Genomic DNA, 20,559 nt, shown 5'->3' on the forward strand with positions numbered 1-20,559 from the left:
CCCCCTCCACACACACATTCCACTCCTCTTCTCCCCCCCCCCCCCCAACCCCACCCCACCCATACCCTCACAACACTGTGTTCTTTAAGGCTAGGTTTTCACCAGATTGTTCCAATAACAATGCTCCATTGTTCTGGTCTGCTGCTATCAGAATCTACATCTAGCATTAGTTGGTAACAAAGATTGGTTTGGCTAGCCAACTGTTTGTTCATTGTTAGACTTACTATCATGTGTGCACACACTAATCTGATTCCACTGTTCAGCTGGAATTGCCTGACTGCTTTTAACTTGGATTTTCTACTTCAGGGACATTTTCCAACGCAACCAGGGGTAAAAAATGAAACAGTATTTCTGGAAAGTGATTTCTATTTTCTGGAAAATTGGTTTCCAAAATCAGGTTAGATGAAATTAGTTGCTTGTTGGCAAATGTGTCACAAGATTGATAAGGACATCTTCCCGAGGCAAGGGAGTCAACTGACTATAAAAGTCCAGTTTCCACCCTTGTCGAACGAACTAGGCTGCAATTATGGAGTTACATTTTGGCTGGACTAAAGAGTCTATGCACAGTCCAATTAAAAATTCTTCACAAACTAGATATACGGTTCATTAACAACATGGATTTCAACGTGCAGATTTCGGTTGATGGCAGGATTTGCAAAGCATGTGTCAGCGTCTGCAGACATTTTCCAAGTCTTTTCATGTTTTTAATCATGGCGCTCAAATGATTTGATGCACTTCACGAGGTAAGACCTGATATTACAATCTACATTTTGATTATCGAACAGATCGTCTGGACTGGGCACCTCCATTTTGGAATCTGATTGTAACTCGTAATGGCCAGGGATGATGCTATGATCGAGTCCACTGCTGTGAGAGGTAGGAGTCCGGACTTGTGGGCAGATATTCTGTGGGGATAGGGCATCTTCAGACTTGAGGATACCTAGATAAAACCCTGTGTTATATTAAAGCAGGCCCTGGCACAGAGATGCCCGGAGATCAGGTGGTGAAGACACTAACAGCCTGAACACATTGATCAAGCATTAGCCAGCACTGGTGAAGGGTTCCGCTCAATAGTGTAATCGCACACGGCCACTCACCTCCACACAGAGCAAGGCAGAGTATGTCACCTTCACCTTCACAATCTGCTCATGAGTTATGAATGACCGGGGACCATCAGCCATGAGCCATCTCACTGTCCAAACATGATCCATCACTATGATCCATCACCATGATCCATCACTATGATCCATCACTATGATCCACCATCACCATGATCCATCACTATGATCCATCACCATGATCCATCACCATGATCCATCACATCCATCACCATGATCCATCACCATGATCCATCACTATGATCCATCACCATGATCCATCACTATGATCCATCACCATGATCCATCACCATGATCCATCACTATGATCCATGCCATCAACACGTGATCCTACTGGCTCGCGGAACACAGTTGCACACAAGGTACATCACACCACATACCCCTTCAGACAGACCTACAACTATCATCATACCTCCATGTTAAAATGATGAGATCTGATTGATCCACGTGATCTTGTTTAAGTACAGCGTAACCTACCTTGGTGGGTAATAAATTTCTCAGCAGGGTAATAAATCTCTTGTTCTCCACCATGAGTTCTACAGGCTGCACATGCATTTCTGAGAGACAGAATAAATCTCTTATAACCCCGCTTCATAGCAAAAAGCCGCACGCTTTTTTCCGACCAATGGATGTCACATGACATAGCACAAGCTAACCTCAGCTCAATCGAGCAGCTGTTTTCTATGAAATGAGAATTTTTTTGAATTGCCTTACAATGTCATATCAAAACATGTCGGTAAGATAAATTTGTTGTAGCAGGATCACTCGGGGTACATAGGGTTTTATGCGTCACATGTTAGCTTTTATAAAACCCCATGTACCCCAAGATATCCTGCTACAACTTGTATTGTACATGCACTTATTTAGGAATCCAAACTAAACGCAGACATATTGGGGGAAAATGCAATCTTGAATCTTCAATTCAGGGATATTTAATATTCAATGCAAAAATGTAAAGCTTAACATTAAAGCTTTTTCTTGTGTATTGGTCCGGTTATCAGTGAAATACCAGTCACACATTATTACCATGACAACAAAAATTGAATTCAAATTTGAGAACTGTCTTCAGACACGGGAATGAATATAAGCCTCAGAGCAATTCTTGATAAATCTCTGATTGTATCCTGATGTGGGTGTTGAGTGTTAAGCCTTGTCCTAACCACACTGGCCTAATTGTTGCGGTGCTACGGCATCAAGCTATGTCACAGCAGCCTGTACAATTCAAGTCTGGACGAGACAAGTCCTGCAGTCAGCCATGTCACCATTTCCAATGACTTTCCTCTACAGGTTCTACTACACCAAATCAGGACCAGTTGGGACAGTGCGGTTTTCGTAGGGAGCCTTCAGTGCAGATCGAGAGACATCTGCAGGCTGTGATTGGAGGATATTGTGTAAGATTTTGATGTCTTTTAAATGTACATCCATCCAGTTATTAAAACCGACCATGTTTTTCTATATTTAGTACTGGCTTTTTCGACATGACGACTTATGCTGAATGTGACGACAGATATTTCCAAGTAGGGGAAATTTGGTGCTGAACTGGGGGTGGTGTGTTTAGCTCCCTGTACTCAGAAAAGGAGTCTGGTTTTTATTGCTGCTCTGAGGCCAAACTGTGTGTACACGTGCAGGTAATAGCTGTTGAATGCTTAGTTAATTTAAAAAAACAAAAAACGTTACTATAGAAGAAAAGATCTGGTTGTGTAAAACCTAAAGACAAGCATCGTAGTGTTCTGGAATCCTCCCTAATAATTTGAAGGGTGGGATGGAACATGGGGAGTTTCATGTATGAGTGAGTTGGGTTTAATGTCCTTGAACAGTATTCCAGTTATATCACAGCGTGTCAACTTAAAGTGGGAGGAAAGCCTGAAGTGATGCTAACATTTACCACTTTAGTGAAACCCATGAGCACGAGCATAGGTACATAAACAATCGGGGCGAACTGGGAATCAAACGCGCAATCACCAAGGCCGTAGTTAACTTTTTTTTGACAGGGGTGGGGGGGCAAATATTTTTACTAGTATGACTTGTCCCCAACTTGATTCAAATAAAACTGTTTTCTATAAAACATCTAGGGGGGGGCAATTGCCCTCCCTGCCCCCCCGGCTGGCTATGGCACTGATCACAGGTTTCTAACATGCCCAAGGGATGCAACTCAAGTATGAACTGAGCAATATATTGTGACTGGTATCGTATCGGGAGGTAACCACCCTATCCATTTCGTTGCCTCTTCCGAACCTTACTCAGCAATATTCCAGCTTTATGACAAAGGCCCATATATCACCAATTCTGGAGTACCTAAGTGTTTTGCGACTGATTTTATGAGCAATGATCCAAGTCATTAAGTCGCCTCTTATGTCCAGCACGTTGCTTCCAACCCAGGATCCTCAGGGGGTCAGCTCCAAGATAAGCATTGGGCAGACCTATTCCACACCCGCAGGGCCGAATAAGGAATGAGGTACTCACTGATACACCTGTAGGGCCTGACCCGGTGGGTGTGTCTCTTGCCAGTCTTGGATGGCCATTCAGGGATGTTGGCCTCGTATGATGCCTCCACGATGTTGGTGATCTGGTGGTCTGGGTACAACTGAAACAGAACACGACACATCAGCCATCGAGGACTCCTTCCATGCACTGGTCAATCCTGACATGATGCTTACCATATATGCCGTAATAAGCACCAAGGGCACTAAGGCTGCAACACAGACACTATGAAACGAATACGATTCGTATCATGAATATAGGGTAACGAATACAAACACTTATTCACACAAATACAATAACAAGTCAGCAATAACAATATAAATTGTCTGACATGGTTTGTTAATAATTGATTTATAAGTACCTGGATAAGTGCAGTATATAAATGTATATTTATATACTGCACTTATCCAGTTAGTAGTATCTGCTCAAATGCAATAATGACCATTGACTACAATACTGTCAAAATAAACATAAACGAGTGTTGTCTTTGAAGAAATCTATGCATATAATATGTTCTTATGGATATTTTAAAGGTCAGGGTATGTAAATGCACATCACTGCATATTCATAAATATTCGATTCTAGTGACCACGAATAACAAATTCAATTCATGAATGGATACGGTTCGATTCACTGAATACGCAAGTGAATCATAACAGCCCTAAAGGGCACATAGAAAATTGTAAAAGCGAGGTGGTTATTAAGACCATGTACCATTTATTTTCAGAGTAAGAGCAGCACTGAACAAACTTAGTTCAAACATTGGTGAAAATAAAACCTTTTTGGCAAGTTACTAGGCAAATATATACCCATTCTACACTCCTGTTTTCTGCTAAAACAAATCTGTAACATCCACACAAAAATACAAGACTTTCACGAAACTTTTCGGTCTTAGTAGTGGACGCTCATAAAGATTACCTATAGATTGATCTAGAAGTTGGTCAGAAGTCCTTATTGGAGCAGGGCGCTTAATACTGCAATTACGGTTTATTATTGCCCTACATTTAGCAACACTTGACTTTTCAACACATACAGTTATAACATGTCATGTGCAGAAGATTCTAGTGTGACTGGTCACATGTTACTTTAGGTCATCTAGTCTTTGGGTATAGCTTGATGCCTTCCTTTAATTGGCAGTGGTCTGCTGAGACAAGCAGCTGATAGAACTGGGCCCCGTTCCACAAAGCAATCTTAACGCTAAGATGATCGCCTATACTCCTATTAACTCCTATATTTCAACATAGGGTTACGATAGTCGTGGTGTTACGACCACTTTGTGGAAAGGCCCCCTGGTCCTAATGCCATACAGCAATCTTAGCGCCAACACTATCATAAGCCAAATTTGGAAGTATCAGGGAATTTATCAAGGATTTTAAACAAGGTGTCCTTTGAGGGCATTCTGGGAAAAAATTGGAATGACTTAAAAGTTGTTATTTTCCTAAATTCTGAGGTATTTCAACATAGCAATGATGTATAAATAAGCATAGAAGCCTCATCCTCTTTACGGGTCCTGTTATCAGTGACATAGTCTCCTCTACATATACCATCAGTCAGGGCTATATGAACATGAAGTGAAAAATTCGTCATTCGAATTTGGGAATTTTTCCTGACATTTGCTGCAGATTTAGTGACGAATATCGGCTTCTGAGCAGGTCTAGATAAACCTCTCAGTATTTTCTCAACATTGATTGGCTTTTTGGAATGGGAAGCAGGTAATATTAGCCTAATCGACGTAATCAGGGCTCTGCAAAGCAACCAAAAGGTGCGACAGAGAGGATACCAGCAACAATGTCATTGAGATGGTTCATTAGGAACAGGTGTAATGAGACAAGAAATGACCTATTGGAGTGGGACACACTAACTTAAACAATACCAGTGTTCTAAAACTCAAATCCAGCTGTACTTTCAAGCAGGCTGGCCAACATGGATGTTTCTATACAGACAGTTATACCTTTGTCAAGACCCGTGAAGATCCGGGGTAGAATAGGTCTTCAGCAACACATGCTTGCCTAAAAGGCGACTATGCCTGTCGTAAGAAGCAACTAACGGGATCGGGTGGTCAGGCTCACTGACTTGGTTGATGCATGCCATCATATCCCATTTGTCTAGATCGATGCTCATGATGTCAATCACTGGATTGTCTAGTCCAGACTAGATTATTTACAGACTGCCATCATACAGCTAAAATATTGCTGAGTGGGGCGTTAAACAACAAACAAACAAACAAACCTTTGTTAGGCTATCAAAATATGCAAGTTTGTTAACCATAAAAAGTGTCAACTTCAAAGATATGCTTAGCAAACGATTGTAAATATTTATGCCAAAACTTTCCAATGCCCACCAAAGGGGGTTCAAGATAAGTTTTCCAAAAAACAAAATTGATCATCCTCCAGAACAAAACATTTTGTATAGACACAAGGGAAACTTAAACTACATTATAGAATCGTTCTAACTAGTTTTCTAATACTGGCACAGTTCAAACATGGCTTTGATTATTCAAGCATCTGGAAAGTAACAACTACATCTCATAAAATACAGCACTAGTCTATCTTAATCAGACGAAAGTCAACACACTGAACCCAGCCAAGCATACACAACCACCACTCCAGTTTGATTTTGAGGCCATCACCCACCATTTATTATGTTATGATCAACTGAATTTAATCGCACTAATGGGAAAGTTATCGACAAGTTAGCCACCACATGGACATAAAGAAGGGGGATTCCTCACTCAGGATCAATAACCTAGCCTTGCTGTAAGGCTGCATTGGAGTCAGAACCCATATCATTATGTTTAAGGTAACTTGGTGATGAGCAAGTCTACATTCTGTTTACGAAAATAAATTGATAATCAGAAAGTGTATAGACCCCGCAGAATCAGGAAATATCACGAAGATTAATTAATGAAGATAGCTACATGTGTGCTTATACTTTTAAAGTGTAAAACAAGCCATTCCGGCGATAAGGAATATTACTATTATATTGTTTGTTTGTTGATTAACACAGCACTCAGCAATATTCCAGCCATATGACCCGTGGTCTGTAAATAATCAAGTCTGGATTAGACAATCCAGTGATTGACATCATGAGCATCGATCAACGCAATTTTAATCAAAGACATATATCAACCAAGTCAGCGAGTCTGACCACCTGATCCCTTTAGTCATCTTTTACGGCAAGCACGAGTTGCTGAAGACCTATTCGATCCCGGAATCTTCACGGGTCATTTTCAACTGTGAGGAAGATCAGGTCAGAAGAGAGATTGGAGCTGGAAAATTCAACTGTTTGTGTCCTGCTGAGTCGCAAAGCGATTTGTATGGACTTCACCTCAGTTGAGACACCAAAGCTAAATGTGCAACAAAGCTGTACAGTTCACAGCACACTTGAAAACTTTAACTGAGCAGAGCAGACCAAAAGAAATTTGTTTTTATTTGTTAAAATACATTTGCATAACACTGACTTAGTTAATAGATGCATCTAAAGTATGATCCTTTATCTGAGCAATCATTAAAGTTTGTTTTTTTCTTCTTCTACTTTGTTCAAATATTGTCCTTATTGTTAAAATCTGCCCTTTGGAGGCAAATCCCCCCCATTTCAAAGTCAAATCTCTCCCATTTTTAAGTCAAATTACCCCCAATTGTCATGATGAGGGGTTGAGAGGTCTGTAAATGGATCGGGTGGTCAGGCTCGGTAACTTGGTTGATGCATGTCATCATATTCCAATTGTGTGGATCGATGCTCATGATGCCAACTGGATTGTCTGGTCCAGACTTGATTACTTACAGACCGTTGTCATATAACTGAAATATTGCTGAATATCACAACAACAATGAGTAAGTGAGTATGGTTTTACGCCACTTTTAGCAATATTCCAGCAATATCACGGCGGGGCACACCAGAAATGGGCTTCACACATTGTACCCATGTCGGGAATCGAACCCGGGTCTTCGGCATGCCGAGTAAACACTTTAACCACTAGGCTACCTGACCGCCCCTCACAACAACAAACAACAAACAAAACATATTTCACTCACTTTGCAACGTGCATACACGTGTGTGGTTGCCTATGTTCCAGACTTATGCTGGTCTTATAACACAAGCCCACTGAGATACCCTACAACAAGAGTAACATGGATCCCCCACTCAGACACGCTACACATCACTAGACACTTGCATCATGAGTTAAAAGTCATTATGTTCTATAAATTAAACCTTGTTTCATTTAGGAAAAACACATTTACAAAAACAAAACTTTTTCTATCTTATTCCTTAGCGCTTTCAAAGAGCTTTTGTCCTAATTTTATTCAATGCTTAAAGTTGTTCTTTTTTACCAAAATATTCAAAGAACTTTTTCGTCCACAAACACCATTCATCTTGGTCTTGTATGTCACAATTTCATTTACAGATCACAGAGAGGGATATTATTCCTTCCGAGATAGTTTCAAAAATGAGGACGTGTTCCTTTAAGACTTGCAGCCTGTTTCATGTGTGTTGGGAGAGCTCAAGGGTGGTGGAGATTTGCATACATTGTCATTCACCGCTGGTCTGCTTACATCAGGCTTTGTGCCTCAATCATTGGATCTTAGCCAGATCTCCTAACACCAGTTACAAACTCAATCAATTTCCCAGCCATCTTATCGACTGGGTGAAAGAACTATCCCCAATATTCATGTAATTGATTTGATCGCCATAGCAACCATTGAAGTTGTTGGAATGTCTATCCAGCAGGAGGGCCAAGGCCAAGGAAACAGAGGCATTCATGACACATGGAGGGGATTCAGGGGACATGGAGAGGATTCAGGGGACATGGAGGGGATTCAGGGGACATGGAGGGGATTCAGGGGACATGGAGGGGATTCAGGGGACATGGAGGGATTCAGGGGACATGGAGGGGATTCAGGGGACATGGAAGGGATTCAGGGGACATGGAGGGGATTCAGGGGACATGGAAGGGATTCAGGGGACATGGAGGGGATTCAGGGGACATGGAGGGATTCAGGAGACATGGAGGGATGCAGGGGACATGGAGGGATTCAGGAGACATGGAGGGATTCAGGGGACATGGAGGGATTCAGGAGACATGGAGGGATTCAGGGGACATGGAGGGGATTCAGGAGACATGGAGGAGATTCAGGGGACATGGAGGGGATTCAGGGGACATGGAGGGGATTCAGGGGACATGGAGGGATTCAGGAGACATGGAGGGATTCAGGGGACATGGAGGGATTCAGGAGACATGGAGGGATTCAGGGGACATGGAGGGATTCAGGAGACATGGAGGAGATTCAGGGGACATGGAAGGATTCAGGGGACATGAAGGATTCAGGGGACATGGAGGAGATTCAGGGGACATGGAGGGGATTCAGGGGACATGGAGGGATTCAGGGGACATGGAGGGATTCAGGGGACATGGAGGAGATTCAGGGGACATGGAAGGATTCAGGGGACATGGAGGAGATTCAGGGGACATGGAGGGGATTCAGGGGACATGGAAGGATTCAGGGGACATGGAGGGGATTCAGGGGACATGGAGGAGATTCAGGGGACATGGAGGGGATTCAGGGGACATGGAGGGGATTCAGGGGACATGGAGGGGATGCGGGGGACATGGAGGGGATGCGGGGGACATGGAGGGGATTCAGGGGACATGGTGGGATTCAGGGGACATGGTGGGATTCAGGGGACATGGAGGGGATTCAGGGGACATGGAGGGATTCGGGGGACATGGAGGAGATTCGGGGGACATGGAGGGGATTCAGGGGACATGGAGGAGATTCAGGGGACATGGAGGGGATTCAGGGGACATGGAGGGGATTCAGGGGACATGGAGGAGATTCAGGGGGCATGGAGGGGATTCAGGAGACATGGAGGGGATTAAGGGGACAGAGGGGCTCTCGTCCTTTAGTCCTTGCCAAACTGCCCAATAGTTAAGGTATCATTATAAGGACAAGTGGACTAGAACTGTTTGTTTCTAAGCTGTCTAGACATGCAAATGTAACAAAACTTGCTTGCATATTTTGATATTTCTGTTTAGAGACAGGTCTCCTGATAACTGTTTGAACCACGTTATCATTCACATTGGGTATTGACAGTCCTCTCTTGGTATTCAATCTACTTTTACTCACCTGGGGCCAGTCTATTGGGCACTTTTCAACAATGGTAAACATTATTGTAATTAATTTGGCTTGAAATGCTGTTTCAGGTGACATCTAATTCGTATCTGTTCGTGTGCTGTCCCAAGTGTGTAACATAGCGTTGCATAATCTCACAACAGCGATGTCCACTTAACAATACGTAGAGCCTTTTCTGTGCATTATTCACTGCAGTAGAGTCCATGCATGTGTGATGACTACACTTGATCAGTAAATCAAGATCTCTCAAGACATGCATCATGTAGGCAAGTAGAAAAAGATACACTGTTGTCACAACACGCTTCTCAACAATACATATTGCAATTGTTTTCTTTGTTACACCATACTGGGTAAAAAATATACACCACGCTTCGTTATTATTTGCATCATTTAACCTAAAATCTACACTGAAATTTATTTTCAAATGATTTTTTTCTCACATGATTTGTTTCTTCGAGGCTGGACCAGACAATCCAGTGATTGACATCATGAGCATCGATCCACGCAATTGGGATACTATGACATGCATCAACCAAGTCAGTGAGTCTGACTACCCGATCCCGTTAGTCGCCTCTTACGACAAGCAAAGTCGCCGCTTACGGCATGCAGAGTTGCTGAAGACCTGTTCTATCCTGGATCTCCACTGTCAGTTACTGTCAACCAAACTAGCTCCAAACATATTGCAACACTTATCGCAATAAATATATCTGTATCACAAAGTACCGTATTCGACGTAGTAAGCGCCCAGGGCGCTCTCAAAATTAGAAATAGGGGGCTCTTATTAAAACATTATTTTGGTGAAATAAAACAGAGTTGAAAGATAAATTTCGTGTTCATGTACGACAGATATATTTTTCCAGAATTTAATTGCCCATAATTAAGGTTGCATATAACACACGAGTGCGTATCATATACGAATAAATAAGTCTTGTGAACATTGATCAATCGGAAGGGGTGCTAATTGGGAATATTCGCAAACATTGCCGTGGGCGCTTATTAAAGCGTGGCGCTTTTTCGTTGAATACGGTATTGCAATAAAAAAACAATTGCCAATATACAGACCTAGTGGTGTTACACAAAGTGTACAGCTCCACATGAATTGGGTAATGGTGACATATTGTGCATATTTGATGCAAATATAAGGTCTGATGAGAGACTTACCTGTTGGCAGTACTTGAGGATATCAGGCTTCTTCTCTAGGCAGTCGGTAGTGGTGTCGTACTCCCAGCCGTTCAGGACACGGTGCATGGCCGGCTTGTTGCACATGAATGCAACCATTGGCTCATACTTCTCGTCAACATTCACGGTTGCAGTCAAGGTCTGAAAGAAATCATTTTAATTATTGCATAATTTCAATCATGCACATGTGAACTTAATGTCTGCAACTTATTTCAATACGACCGCCTCCGTGGTCTAGTGGTAGAGCGTCTGCCATGAGAGCGGAAAGTCCGGGGTTCGATCCCAGGCCGCATCATACCAAAAGACGTTAAAAGATGGTACTTGTTTGTTACCCTGTCTGGTTCTCGGCATTAAGGGGCTAAAACAAGGACTGGTCGGCTCGGAGTCAGTATCTGAGTGGGGCATTCATGTTAAACTGCGGCATGGTATCTCAGTGACATAGCACTATAAATTGGCATCAGTCTGGACTAGTACAAGCAGCCACACAAACACAGACACACATACATGCATGTCGCTGTATAAGTGCAATAATCTTGGATGCGATGTTAAACCCAATTTCACCTCACCTCATTTATTTCAAATATATTTAAAGTAAGGGATCATGAATATTTTGGGAATATTTTTTCGCAGAGAAGACTGAGAACAGAATTTCATGAAAATATCCCAAAAATATTCGGTCTCTAACTGTTTTGGTTCTGCACATGTGATATGGGGTGGCTCTGTAAGATGAGAAAGCTTCTCCACACAGCTGTAATCTAAAGACAATATGGTTCAGAGTTCCTCAGTTTCAACATGTTCAACGTACAAATTGTCTACATGTATGTACCGTATTCACCATGTTAAGCACTCCCCCCCTCAACTTCCAGACCAATCTGTACATAGTCTTAAAAGCACGAAAATTCACTTATCAATCCATATTTTCTTGTTTATTACAGATCTTTGAACAGTAAACATGGCAGTATAGAAATGTGAATGCCTAGTAACTTATCCAAACAGTTTAGTTTCACAGATGTTTAAAACTCTGTTCTCTACTGCTCGATCTATGACAACACATTTAACTTGTTTATAGATTTATTATTTATTATTCATTTTTTTGCCAAATTTGTTAGAGCCCAGGGAGCTTATTACAGTAAATATGGCAAGTCACTAATGACATGAATATAATGAGTTATTGCTGCTGGCTGATTTCTTTGCACAGCCTAATTAATTGGATCTGGTTTCATAACAAGGTAGGGAATTACGCTGCTTTCAACATAATTATGTGAATATCATGACTGGGATAACAATGGTTTCAAGCAGCACCAGAGCAACTGAGTGAAAACATCAACACCTTGTCATGCAGCATGAGCACTGATCCATGTCTCCCTGGAAACAAATGTGCATCGTCAGGCACTTTAGCCGCTTGATCTCCCCATCAGTGGACTACACTACTACAACAAGTATGAGGTACTGTCGACCTTTTCTGCACAGGTGTAAGTCAGTTCAGCCAGTGTAACCATCTGATTCCCAGTTTACTCCACAAGCATGACATACTGTCAACCTATTATGCACACATGGCATGCAGACGTCCAATCACATCAAGGGAGGTAACTCTGCATCTCCAATCACATCAAGGGGGGTAACTCTGCGACTATCACATCAAGGGAGGTAATTCTGCACCTTCAATCACATCAAGGGGGGTAACTCTGCGCCTTCAATCACATCAAGGGAGGTAACTACACCTTCAATCACATCAAGGGGGGTAACTCTGCACCTATCACATCAAGGGGGGTAATTCTGCACCTTCAATCACATCAAGGGGGGTAACTCTGCACCTTTAATCGCATTAAGGGGGTAACTCTGCGCATTCAGTCACATCAAGGGGGGTAACTCTGCGCCTTTAATAACATCAAGGGAAACACCTCTGCACCTTCAACTGAGGACACCTGAATTGCTAATACAACAAATCATGAACTCCCAACAAGCAAAGCAAACCCCACCTCAAGAAAATCAGAATGAAGACACATCACAAGCTGGAAAGACCTGTTATACCTCAACACAAATCAAACACTCAATAACAGGACTAGCAATCAAATCAGACAGCCATCATGAAATAGAGCTTGTTTGCCAGACTCAAGATATCAAATACTTGGCATAAACGTACGTTAACAAATGTTCCTATCCCAGTTGTAATTACAAAGCTATTTTCTCAGATGTTGATATATGTCCTGGGCGAGCACCAAATTGACAATGAACAAACTGAACATGTCAGTGGAAAGGCCATAGCAATTTACTCAGAAACTGTACTCCTTCCTAGCCCGGAAATGTCAAATTTGCAGATTGATAATGCTTCAATTATGATATTATCTTTCTCTGTGTGGTGCGTAAGTGCTTCAGATGCCTGAGAGCTGGTGGAACAAAGTTATATCAGCACGATGGCGAAATGGCCAAGTTGAAGGAAAGAAGTTACAATAGTTAGCTTATCTTGAATATTATATTGTAATTTTTCAGCCACTGTTTGTTTGTTGTTTAACGCTACACTCAGCAATATTACAGCTATATGAAGACGCTCTGTATATAATTGAGTCTGGACCAGACAATCCAGTGATTGACATCATAAGCATCAATTCATACAATTGGTATATGATGACATGCATCAACCAATCCTGTTAGTCGCCTCTTAGGACAAGCACAGTCACCTCTTATGGCAAGCATAGTCGCCTCTTATGGCAAGCATGGGTTGCTGAAGACCTATTCTTCCCTGGATCTTCCCTGGATCTTCACAGTTGTTCAGCCACTGTGTACATACTCACATATTATTCAGTTTTCTGTAGATATTAATAAATTTTTACTACCTGCCAGAAGTGAAGTGAGGATTTTATTGTCCTGTTCCAAGCTTATTGCACTTAGTGATGTACATGCACGTGTTTGTGCGGAAGCTTGTACTTGTCCTGACAGGTGCCTGTTTTGTAGTACTAGCCCACTGAGATTATAACATGCCAGTTTCCTAGACAAAACAAGGACCGGTCGACTCAAAGTCAGTTTTCTATGTCTGAGTGGAGTATCCACGGAAACAGGCAGGGTAACAACAGGTACCATCTTTTAACATCTTTCGTTATAATTTGGCGAGGTATCGACCCACCACCATCTGGACAGTCCTCCCTGCATGGGACCCCAAAATTACATGGAGTGAGTGAGTGAGTTGGGTTTAACGCCGCTTTTAACTGAGTATTCCAGTTATATCACGGCGGGTCAGCTTAATGTGGGAGGAAAGCCCAAAGTGATGCAGGTCTCAGACATTTACCACTTCGGTGAAACCCACAAGTATGGTGCTGACAAACCTAGAAACATAATCGGGGTGAACCGGGATTCAAACTCACGACATGGGAGTCCACAGGACAAACCAATGGAAAGCTCCAAGGTAAATCCTTACTCCATTGGCTCAAGTAATGCAGGGAAGAGAAATGCATACCGAGTGTGTCACTGGGCACTCTTAAAGATGTTTCATTGTTTCCTTTGGAATGTAAGTGTGATCCATCTGCAAACTTGTGTGAATATCATTTCGCTGAGGCTAGATAATACTAGTGGTGGGACGATCCACCAATACATCGGGGATTGCAATATTTTACTTCCCGATACATGTATCCATCTTAGTCACACACTAAGTACAAATTATCGATTCATACGTTAAATGCTTACTTTAATGGCTGTTACACCAAACACTAATTAGTAGTGAAAATTAGCAGTTTAAAAGTAAAGATTTTCATCCATTGGGTTATACTTGACACTGCCAGCTGTAAATCATCAGTGTGCCAGGTATTTTGACTATCCTGTCTATGAAAAATATGGCTTACAAACCACAGATAAGAGCACTTCCAACTATCGTGATACGTATTGGATCGTGAACAAGGTATCGTGACACGTATCGGATCACACAGTTGGCATATCGTCCCAGCCCGAGATAAAAAGCAGTCATACAGCCAGTTAACTCCCTTGCCCCCGGGAGATGTTATGCATGCACAACAGTGTAATCATTGATCTTGATGCAACAGATGATGGTGTCAATGTGTGACACGGGCCTCAGCTAGGTTCACTGAAGATGTTAGGTCTTATCTCAATTCAAGGGATCAACGTATTCCTTATTGATTTTATTGATTAACTGACTAATGAATGTAGTATGATTTAACAATACATTACCATGAGCTAGATCTACAGATGACGAACGAGTGAGTGAGTGAGTGAGCGAGTGAGAGAGCGAAGCTGGGAGTGAAGGAGTGAGTGAGTGAGTGAGTGAGCGAGAGGGTGTGGGAGTGTGGCTGTGTTTATGGGTGGGGTGTCATGCTCCTTTGAACAGTATTCCAGTCATATCACTCCCTGTCACATAAATAAATATGGGAGAAAAGCCCGAAGTGATTCGGTGAAACCAACAAGGATGGATATGGTGCTAACAAATGAAGAATCAAAATGTGGGTGAACCGGGATTCGAACCCACAATCATAGGCTCCTGCCTCTGAACCCTTTGAACAAAAATATGTATGGCAGGAACATATGTGTCCAACCACAATATCCTGTATGCAATATAACAAAATGAACAGTAATTACAGCCAAATCAATCGTGACACCGGCGGGAATTACACTTAAATCCTTGGACAATGAATGCGGCCTGTTACAGCACAACACACTCCTCCTTCACCATGTTCACCTTCAGCCTTCACTGCACCAGTGGGAGCACATTATGGTAATTCTACACAAGGGCCACTGGAACGCTACAATGGTCTCATTGTCCGGAATAACTAAGCGAGGAATTACACCATTCCATGTTAGAGTGGTATATCAGTGCACAAGTATGGTATATCAGTGCTGTATTTACTGGGTGTAAGTGTACAAGTATGGTATATCAGTGCTGTATTTACTGGGTGTAAGTGTACAAGTATGGTATATCAGAGCTGTATTTACTGAGTGTAAGTGTACAAGTATGGTCTATAAGAGCTGTATTTACTGGGTGTAAGTGTACAAGTATGGTATATCAGAGCTGTATTTACTGGGTGTAAGTGCACATTAAGTATGGTATATCAGAGCTGTATTTACTGGGTGTAAGTGCACATTAAGTATGGTATATCAGTGCTATGTCTAAAGGGTGTAAGTGCACATGTATGGTATATCAGAGCTGTAGTTATCGCTAAATGTCAGCAGAGTCAATGATTAAATATGAAATTAATACACAGAAAAGGCTCCTCCCCTGCAAAAAAATAATATATAACACCAATTCTGGAACTCAGATTTGATAAGTATCTCTTAGATAAGCTAACTTCCGTAGTTTCTGAGAAAACTTTCATAAAACCTATGGCCATGGTGCTGACAGAGATAGAGTTATAATCAGGGTGATCCAGGATTCGAACCCACTATCACACCAAATGGACACAACCCTGCACAGAGATCTGTGGCTCCGTAGACGAGCTCAGGCAACCTGTACCTGTCTAGTTTACAGACAGTAGGGCTTGGATGGGTAACTCAGGTATTCGGGTACTCGGGTCAGGTGGGTCCTGACTTGGACCCAGGAACCCACAGGACTACCCGGACCCCTGGTAAGTCACATGATATACTGTTTAATGACAAAAACTCACTATAGTTCAGTGTCTACACAAGTCCCTAATGTTCTTTCTGACGATGCACACATTCCTTTGACTATATGTTTGAGTAAAGTTGAAGCTTCAGTCAACTCCCGTGTACACGTGATCTGATCATTAGATACATGTATCTAAACAGTTTTTGCCAGGGCTGCGGTAAAACAATTCTCAGACATCATGTTCCCAACTCTTCATACCTTCAGTGGGTTCAGTGTTTAATGCATGTATCTAAATACCTTTTGCCAGGGCTATGCTAAAAATGTTCCCAATCGGACATTATGAGACGTCTCCTGAGACCTACAGTGGGTACCCGGGTTGGGTCTGGTTATTGGGGGTCGGGTTATTGGGGGTCGGGTTATTGGGGGGTCGGGTTATTGGGGGTCGGGCTATTGGGGGCTGGGTGCCCGGATAGTAAATTTGGACTCTTCCCAGCCCTAACAGACAGGTAGGTTATTGTTGTCTCCATCCCAGCACCTGACAACTGCAGTTATAAGTGAAGGGGTCATTAAACCCACACACTACATTATGCAGCCTAACCTTTACTGCCATTGTAATCCAGTCAGATTGACAGGCTGGTGATACAGAGCCATGCAGTGAAGATCGCTCACTGTGAAATTATGCCCCGTTCGCTAAACTACAATTACAAACACTGGCTAGCATGTGGATAGCAAAGGCAAGTTTCTGAAATGGTTAAGCATGTTTAAGGCAATTTGTTCTCTGGGTTTGTTCTGTTCAAAGATGTTTTCTTTGGTTGTTTGTTGATTAACGCCGCGCTCAGCAACATTCCAGCTGTATGACGGCGGTCTGTAAATAATCGAGGCTGGACCAGACAATCCAGTGATTGACATTAAGAGCATCGATCTACGCAAATGGGATATGATGACATGCATTAACCAAGTCAGCGAGCCTTACCACCCGATCCCGTTAGTCGCCTCTTACGACAAGCACAGTCGCCTTTGGTTGCTGAAGACATGGTCGTTTAGAGATGTATTTAGGCCCAAGACTGTTATATTACAAGATATGGAACATATAGGAATGATTTCAAAGTCAAGTTAAAAGGTTCAGCAATAAACTGTTAGATCATTTTAATATTAGAATGGCAACCAGAGTTTCACATTAACGAGTGATTGAGTTTTATGCTGCTTTGCATTTCCACGGTTTGTACATACCAAAAGCTTATGAAGCTCGTTTCAAGAATTTATTAATTGCATAAAAAGGCGTTGCTCTTTCTGCTTCACTTCTAAAGAAATCATACACATTCAATCAACATCAACTGTTTAACATCTGCTGAGTCGCGCATCTTGTCATTGAATGAACATGGTCACTGTGTAGCACGTGCAGACCGTGCTTGCGCTGTTCCTTCCACGATTTGTCCCCCTACGTGTCATGTACACATTTCTATACAAAATTACATGACAGTTTCTTAAAGAACTTCATCCGTCATGGGTCTTAAAAAAAACAAAATTCAGATTTTGTTGGGTACAGGGTATTCATGGTCAAGTACCGTATTGATGTTTCATACACCTTTCTGGATTTCGAGTTATTTTGCAATTTTTAATTTGGAGTCAAACGGACTGTAGTTGCTGAAGATCAATTCTAACCCGGATCTTTACAGGTTTACTAATTCAGACACCACCTCTGTATACACAACAGGGGCGCGGAAAATCAATGTCTGACTTGCCCAACTCATTACACGAGATTGCCAGACGAGTAAAAACATCAGTTGCCATTGCCCACGGACTATCTTAGAATACAGAAGTCCTTCAGTCAATTTTGATAAAATATTCGTAACAAGTACTTTCATTCATAACAAGTACTAAAAATAGCTTTACAATATAGCAACAATTTGCTGTATCTTTTATCAAGGAGTGTGACATAACTTGTTTATAAACCGGTAAGGGTTGATAAACACAAACATGATCGGCAGCAGCTGCATGAACAGATTCTGAATGAGTACCGACATGAACAGCCTCACCAGAGATTCATCACGCTTGATTATCTGCTGAAACAGGTTTCATTGGGCAAAAAAGGAGTAAAAATTACAAGAATGGATCACTGAAAATCAGTGATGACAGCAGTTCCCAAACAATGTACTTGGAAAACATGGATTTAACGTCTCTTTGAACATGTTGAAAGGTTTTGTATCACATCACATTGCGCCGAACTTATGCGGGAGGAAGATAAACGTTTACCATCCAGGTGAAACCGAAGGGTTATTATTGCTGAAACTTCAAGATCTTACGCAGCGATTCTGTACATAATCAAGTCTGGACCAGAGTTTTAGTGATTGACATGAGCATCCAACCCACAATAACAAGAGTCTGACCACCTGGAACATATATTCTTAACAGGAATCACAAGCCAGACATGACCTGTATCAAAATGTTTATTCGGTAGGAAACTCAAGTCTGAGAGTGTATTTTACTTCAGTCATAGTTTTGAGTACAACGTACTGTGTTGAATTGTTGTGTCAACATGGTCAAGGAAATATTTTTGTGTATTTCCAGTTTCCCAAATAACCCTACCTGCAGAACCTGACCCCAAACCTTTTTTATTGCTTTTCTCATGTTATCCACAAATTGGTATCATCTGTATTTTAATTATGCCACATTTGTCATGCTTCACTAGTACATAGTCATTATCACCTGAGGACCGTCTCCGTGGTCTCTGTGGTCTAGTGGTAGAGCGTCCGCCCTGAGAGCTGAAGGTTCGTGGGTTTGATCCCCAACCGCATCATACCAAAATATATTAAAAGATGGTACTTGTTGTTACCCTGTCTGGCATTCGGTATAAAGGGGCTAAAATAAGGACTGGTCGGCTCGGAGTCAGTATACTGTGTCTGAGTGGGGTATTCATGTTAAACTGCGGCATGGTATCTCAATGGGCTAGCACTATAAATCAGCATCAGTCCGGACTAGTACAAGCAGCCACACACAACACATGCATGCCATTACTATATAAGTGCAATAACCTTGGACCTCACCTCATTATCATCTGAAAGCAGACTTTTTAGGACATGCTGCAAATTAGAGTTTTTCCAAAGGAAAAAAAATTGAGAAAAAAAGAAAAACATGACCTACCTCAGACTTAAAAAAAAATCATTTTTGTAAAGGCTAGTCTTGAGGACAACCTTATTTCACGAGTCCTGAAAGTGTGCAGCTAGACCTGCTTCCTTCTAAATGACTTATCACAGGATTATTAATTGTCAGCCAACAGACAAGCATGAATTTCGAAGGCTACTACCTGCCCCATTTTGGGATGGGCCAAAACAGGAAAGACAGATTTGTTTCTTGTTCTAAAAACAGAGACAGCATTATCTCCAAATATTTCCCCATAAGGCTCTTCATTGGTTAGGAAAAACTATTCATCATCCACTTGCTATAAATAGACATTACTTTCATTTCCTTGGATAATTCAAGATGATGAAACTGTAAAAGCCGCATGCTACTGTAGCGAAAACAATGACAACTGATTCCCTATCTATCGTCTTGAATCTAGATGGACAGATAACAAGCCTGGTGTGCATCGCTTATCTATACAATACATCAGATGTGTCTAATCAACCTATTCGGTAAGATAGAATAATCATTAACATCTAATTAACTGTTACAGTGTCATATTATGTGCTCGTCTCACTCCAGTCTGTACAACACTTACAGTATTATGTTAATACGAAAACATATTACTCACTCTCGGTGACTAACAGTTGTATTGATTTTCTTACAGTTTATTGTCAACTTAACTAAATAATGCATGACCAATCCTATAGCTACATAACTCCGCTGATGACGAACCATTAACAAACACTATTTCTTATAACAACAATGTACACAATAAAACGTCTGTACTTTGTGAGAACCCATACCTACAAAATAGCTAATTATATAAATGATATGAAACATATTATCCATTATATTAAATATATATTTTTTTTAAAGTGAAATAGGTGATGTACGATAGGCACTTTTAAGGCAAAACATCTTATAGGAAGGGCCAATGAATACCTGTGAGGAGGGGTGCTAGAAGACAGTGACATTCATAAAA

The 20,559-nt window shown here is 41.6% G+C and overlaps 1 protein-coding gene across 1 annotated transcript in view; it reads right to left on the reverse strand.

Annotated features, from left to right (window-relative positions):
• LOC139477160 (amyloid-beta precursor-like protein) overlaps window positions 1-20,559 on the reverse strand; it is a 53,768-nt gene that overhangs the window by 32,404 nt on the left and 805 nt on the right. The window contains exons 2-3 of the mRNA XM_071259711.1: window positions 10,892-11,050; window positions 3,582-3,702 (exon numbers count right to left, since the gene is read on the reverse strand). Of these exons, the coding sequence (XP_071115812.1) occupies window positions 3,582-3,702; window positions 10,892-11,050 (280 nt within the window). The remainder of the gene's footprint in view (window positions 1-3,581; window positions 3,703-10,891; window positions 11,051-20,559) is intronic.

Source organism: Haliotis cracherodii, unplaced genomic scaffold (genome assembly GCF_022045235.1).
Source record: "Haliotis cracherodii isolate W230 unplaced genomic scaffold, xgHalCrac1.p SCAF_31, whole genome shotgun sequence".
Classification (NCBI taxonomy): domain Eukaryota; kingdom Metazoa; phylum Mollusca; class Gastropoda; order Lepetellida; family Haliotidae; genus Haliotis; species Haliotis cracherodii.